Source organism: Anopheles darlingi, chromosome 2 (genome assembly GCF_943734745.1).
Source record: "Anopheles darlingi chromosome 2, idAnoDarlMG_H_01, whole genome shotgun sequence".
NCBI classification, from domain to species: domain Eukaryota; kingdom Metazoa; phylum Arthropoda; class Insecta; order Diptera; family Culicidae; genus Anopheles; species Anopheles darlingi.
In genome coordinates, this window is record NC_064874.1 from 52121125 (window position 1) to 52126902 (window position 5778).

The 5778-nt window shown below is 35.0% G+C and overlaps 1 protein-coding gene across 1 annotated transcript in view; it reads right to left on the reverse strand.

Annotated features, from left to right (window-relative positions):
* The window catches only part of LOC125951585 (muscle calcium channel subunit alpha-1-like), a 14540-nt gene continuing 8762 nt past the window's right edge, over nt 1-5778 (reverse strand). Inside the window, exons 11-25 of the mRNA XM_049680525.1 lie at nt 5703-5778; nt 5426-5529; nt 4325-4469; nt 3714-4010; nt 3542-3629; nt 3353-3460; nt 3200-3252; nt 2961-3107; nt 2415-2889; nt 2233-2334; nt 1902-2090; nt 1708-1810; nt 686-1503; nt 524-593; nt 1-422 (exon numbers count right to left, since the gene is read on the reverse strand). The exon at nt 5703-5778 is cut by the window's right edge and continues 225 nt beyond it. Coding sequence (XP_049536482.1) covers nt 163-422; nt 524-593; nt 686-1503; nt 1708-1810; nt 1902-2090; nt 2233-2334; nt 2415-2889; nt 2961-3107; nt 3200-3252; nt 3353-3460; nt 3542-3629; nt 3714-4010; nt 4325-4469; nt 5426-5529; nt 5703-5778 — 3035 coding nt within the window. The 3' untranslated portion in view covers nt 1-162. The remainder of the gene's footprint in view (nt 423-523; nt 594-685; nt 1504-1707; nt 1811-1901; nt 2091-2232; nt 2335-2414; nt 2890-2960; nt 3108-3199; nt 3253-3352; nt 3461-3541; nt 3630-3713; nt 4011-4324; nt 4470-5425; nt 5530-5702) is intronic.

Here is a 5778-nt window from a genome sequence, read left to right on the forward strand (position 1 = left end):
TGAAAGCATTGATTTTTATTAATTTATTTTCTTTCTGTTTTGATAATCACATACATCTGCCTTCCAGATTATATAATTAGACGGTAGGTATGCATTTGGAGCAATTTTAACCATCAGTGTGAAACAACAGTTCTTTCCACGAGTACTGCCGATTCACGCTTTTTAAACATCTAGCTCCTTTGCGTTAAAAACGCGCCCGGTTTGTTTGGAGTATACTTCTCCAAAGCACAATGGTTTTAGCGATTTTTCGGGGCTTTTATCCGTGTTAGAGTCATTTGCAAAATGTTCATTCATAAAATCTTGCGATGAACGAAAGCCAAACAGTAAAGCTTTGTTCACATCTTTGAAGCCTTTGTTTAACGTAGCATACTTCCGCTGCGGTTTTGTTGTCGCAGAAACTTGACGAGCTGGTCCTAATACTCCTGTTAGTTGCGATAGGCGCAAAAGAAAAAAGTAATTTATTTAAAAACGATAATTTATGTTGTAGTTACGAAATGCAAATATCCGTTTGAACCAAAATTACCATTTTTGAAACAACGATGCTTAAGCGCTGAAGTAGCTGACCATGTGAATCCAAAAAGATTGTGATTTCTCTATAATGAAAAAAAAGATAATTTCACAAAACAATTTGTAAACAATTTTTTTACACATTAATTCCAATAAAAAAAAAAAAGAAATATCTTACCCTGTGTGTAGGCTCGGGATTGATTGATGATGCGCTTTCGTGTAATGTTCCTGAGATCTTGCGTTTTATCCTTGGGCCTTTTTTTTGTAGTATTCGAAGTCCAGCCGTAAGTGTTACTTCCGACCTCGAGATGCCTTCGTTAGGACGTTCGTAATTTTTTCGTTTTTTGAAGCGCCTAAAGTAGTCTTGAATCAGATAAGTTGCGTAAAACTTGCCGACAGTTACTTCATCCTCGATTCCTGGAGGTGGTACCACTTGATCTAGCAATTTGTTGCTAGTACGTTTCCATATTTGCTTTATTATGTGGCGTAATTCGATATTGGCTTCATCAATGTTACCCTCAGTTTTGATCTTCAGCGATGTCCGAACTACTGCAAACAATGTCGCGTTGAAAAGCACTGTTCCATCACTATTCAGTGGCATGTTCATGGATACTAATCGTTTGCAGGCCACTCGGTGGGGACAAAGTTTTCCAAAGCCGAGTGGAGGTGAGATTTTACGCAGTAATGTTACCACATCCAGATGCTTAATGCGCCCCTTAGCGTCCGGATCATACTCGCTCCAAAGGCGCACGAACTCATCCAGATGATGAGGACCAAGAATGGACCAGTCACGTGTTAGATAATCAAAATTATCCATAATGACAGCCACAAATAGATTGATGATGAGAAAAGAGCAAAGCACGTAAAATGAAATAAAGTATGGAAACGCAAAATTTGATCCACAGCCTTCTTTGGACTCTTTGTCCTCAGAGTTTTCGTCACATCGTACTTCCTCCCTTGAAGAACAGTCAAGCATAATATCTTGCCAAGCCTCACCTAGAATAGAAAAAAATCCAATTATGTACACAGAACATTCAACCTGCGATTGAAAAATCATAAGAACATATTGGCCTTCTTCAAAAAACAAGATTTTTTTTTTCAAGATCCTCTTAGTTGTTATCAAATTTTCTTGAATATCGCTGTATTCATATCATCCTGTTTTTATGTAGAAGTCAAAAGAAACTACTATTAAGTACGTACCAGTGGCTGACCTAAACAACACCAGAATGGCTTGAGGAAAAGTTTGGAAATTATTGTTTCTATGAATTGCGGTTTCGTCATCCAAGGCAATTCTCCCAAAAACCTGGTATTAGATTAAATAACACAAAGATTGATGATAGCAATTGATACACAAGTACATCTCAATGTTTCTTGTGGAGGGTGTGAAATAATACCTGCATCCCAATTACAGCATAAATAAAAAATAGCATGACTATAAGCAATGCCACGTAGGGTAGGGCCTGGAAGGATTTTATAAATGTCCATAAGAGAGTACGTATACCCTCTCCACGGGCCAACAGTTTAATCAGGCGCATCACTCGGAATAGTCGAAAAAAATTGATGGATATGATTGTAGATGCACCCTGTTGAAAGAACATATGTTGAATGTAGGTAGAATTTGTCTATTGATATTCAAATAGTGATTACGAAAACAAGGTAATCATTTGAAACATTTGCCCGCCCGATCATTAGCTTCTGCTTGGCACCTCAGAAACAAACGCTTACCTTTGTACCGCTAGTTGTGGTCACCTCTGAATATACAATGTCAATAAAACTGCCCAAAACAATGATAAAGTCGAACACATTCCAAGCATCTCCAAAGTAATTCTAAATTATTTATGATAAGTAGAAAGAAATATTTTAGTTCGGTAAATGATGATGTCGCCAATAATAATTTGATTTGCTACCTGAAATCTGAATGCTGCTAGTTTGAAAACAAACTCCAAAGCAAAGACGGCGGTAAATAGTAGGTTGAAGAAATCGAGCCATTCCGTATAGGGTTGAGGTTGACGATAAAATTTCATCGAAAGAGTTATAGTATTCATCATGATTAAAATAAAAATTGTATATTCAAACAGCTGCGAGGTGACAAACCACCACACTTTATACTGTATGCGATCGTCATTTGGTATGTACCGCCTGACTGGTTTAGCTTTAAGTGCAAATTCGATACAATTGCGCTGATTTTTATCAAGATCACAATTTTTATACTCTTGCTCTCCTTCATTTTGGAACGTGACGATCACGAATCCGACGAAGATGTTTACCATGAAGAAAGCAATAACAATTATGTAGATAATGTAATACGTTGCTACCAATGGTCGGTAATTGTAAATAGGTCCGAAATTTTCAGTATGTGAATCTATAGACACGTACAATAAGCTACCCAAGAAATAGAAGTAAAAACTGTGAGAGTTGTTTCACCAATTGCTTATTGATAACTTGATACCTACGATGGCCATCCTTCGAACGTGGATACGGTGAAAAGAGTAAGCATAGCTTTTTGTACATCGTCAAAGTGAAACCTATTGTTTGACCACTCTCTTTCCTTCGAAACAGGTTTATCTACATTCCCGTCCTCAAACACCAAATAAGTACCGCTAAAATAGTGGCAAAGATTATGCCAGATTATGTTACATATTTGTTTTAGCTAGACGATTCTATTACCAACATTGAGAACGGCTTAACTTACTGGCAATCAGATTCCTCATATTTGGAGCGATCTGAGCATGAGAAAAATTTACCCTAAAAGCATATACGAATAAAATTTATACTCAAATCGTTCCTGCCATATTCATTGTCGCAATTATGCGATCCTAAACGCTCCCATTAATAAAATTGTTACCTTGAATAGTTGCACACCAATAACGGCAAACATAAACTGTAGCAGGAACGTAACAAGAACAATGTTTCCGATAGTTTTCACAGCCACTATAACGCATTGCACGACATGCTAGAATAGTAAGTATTATTAAACGACATATTCCAACATTAACTTCCGTTCAATCAACATTGAGTCGCATCTTTTTCATACCTTTAGTCCTTTGGCTCTGTTTATTGCCCTTAGAGGTCTCAAAACACGTAGAACTCTTAAAATTTTCACAACCGAAATGGTACCAGAACTGCGCAGGAAATGAGAATGAGAATTAGAATTTAATTGAAGTCAGACACACACATACAGACAGCTTATTAATATTAAGACATACCTGAAGAACATAGATATCAAAGAAACACTGACTACTAAAAGATCTAACAAATTGAAAGCCGAACGACAGAATGCCCCTTTGTGTAAAATAAATCCATACGCAATCACCTTGAGGATGAGTTCAATCGCAAAGACAGCGGTGAAGAAGAAATCAAATTGGTTAAGAATTTGATTTCGTTCTGAGTTGGCATTTAAGGGGTCTTCAGCTGCTAACATTACTGAGGACAGCATAATACAAAGAAGAATGATGTTTCCAAAAACAGTATGGTTGCACAGCCAGTGACAAAAAAGACGAAATCTATTATAACAAAAATAAAAATTAAAACCATAAAAACATTAATAATTATGCTTTATTTAATTGGCAAAACAGCACAAAACTTATTCAGAGTGTTTTAAATAAAATCAACACATTTTGACACAATCAAACAAAAAGCAATATCTGAAAATTTGCTGCTCTTTCACTAGTTGATTTAAATAATGATAATATGCTATATTTAATAGTAGTACAATCTTTTTCCTTTGCAACACGTTAAAACAGAAACAAAATATTTCTACAATTGCATGAAAGCCGCATGATGTAAGGAAGCTGTGCTAAACAAAATCAACAATAACCTGTTGGTAGGCTTCAGGAGAAACAGTGACTGCTCAGAATTCATCAGAATAGGACTGCTGGAGACCACCGCTTCCGACAAACGTTTGGCATAGGTCGTATGTACGGAAGCACGATCATTCGGTATTTCGATTGCTTCGCAATGATCTGGAACAATGGAACCATAATCTGAACAATAACTACCTTTAAGTCGAATCGTTATTTAGTTTCTAGAATAATGTTGAAGTGGTATGAATGTTATCACGCTTAACTGAGGGTGATCATAGTAAATTATTTGTTTTCTAAAACCATCAAGATAGTCAATTTAGGAATAATTATGCCACAAGGAGAACTTCACACTTTTTATGACCTACATTAAAGTAAATTAGTTGGTTCAAACAAAACCTCAATCCATAATCACTCGATTCACTCGATTATTAGCTATAGCAAACGATGTTATTTATGTATAAATAAGGTAATGCTAGACTGAGATAATGCTACTGAATTTTAATTGCTAGAAATAAATATATACTCGTTCACCTGTTAGTGTTGGAAAGAATAAAAAGAGCAGTTTTCGGCGGTTCGCGGTATTTCTTTATTTTGAGGCCAATACGGGACAAGCGTCTGGGCAGCACAGGATGATTTGACGAACTTTTCTTAACTATGGCAATATTAAAAAGAATACATAAATATGCGTGGTTGTGTACACTGATTAATGTTTTTAGAAAAAACAATAAGTTTTTCTGTTAACTGTTACTGCTATTCTGTTGCTATGTAAGTAGTGATTGCAACCTAGTATCATATTAATTTAATAAAACTCTTAGTTTAATATTAACAGCTTATTTTAATATAAAAAGCACATAAATAATAAACATACTACTAATTCCCTTAAATATTTAATGTACATAAAAAAAAAGATTTTTGTTTGATTAAAGATGCAATTTATATAGTTTTTTGATGCAAAAAAGGTTATAGAAAAAAATTGTTTGAAATACAAGTTTAAATCGAAACTAGCGCGAAGTATTTGTTATTTACATATACTAACATCAGGGATTAAAAAGTATTCTCATTTGCTACTCAATACTCAATGCTCAATCAATAAACTCAACACATAAATCGTATACCTTGGATTATTACTCTACTGATGCGTATTTTTTGTGTCTTTTCCAATGATGCCGATACGTTTTTGATGTTGCTATCATCGTTGGAGGCGTTTGCAATAATAGTACTGAAAAACAGAACGTGAGTAATTACCAAACACATATCAATATCGAATAAAATTCAACATGCAAATTTGATTGAGATATGTACTAGATTCAACATGTTAAATATTGAACTTGTATGTATGTTAGGTTCGTTCTCGTACAAGATCTCAATCAAAATAATTCAAGTGTTTCGAACTTTTTACTAGTTATCTCCTCCATTGTATCGTCGTATTTTTTAAAATTAGGCTCCACCAACTGCCTGTCTGATTGTC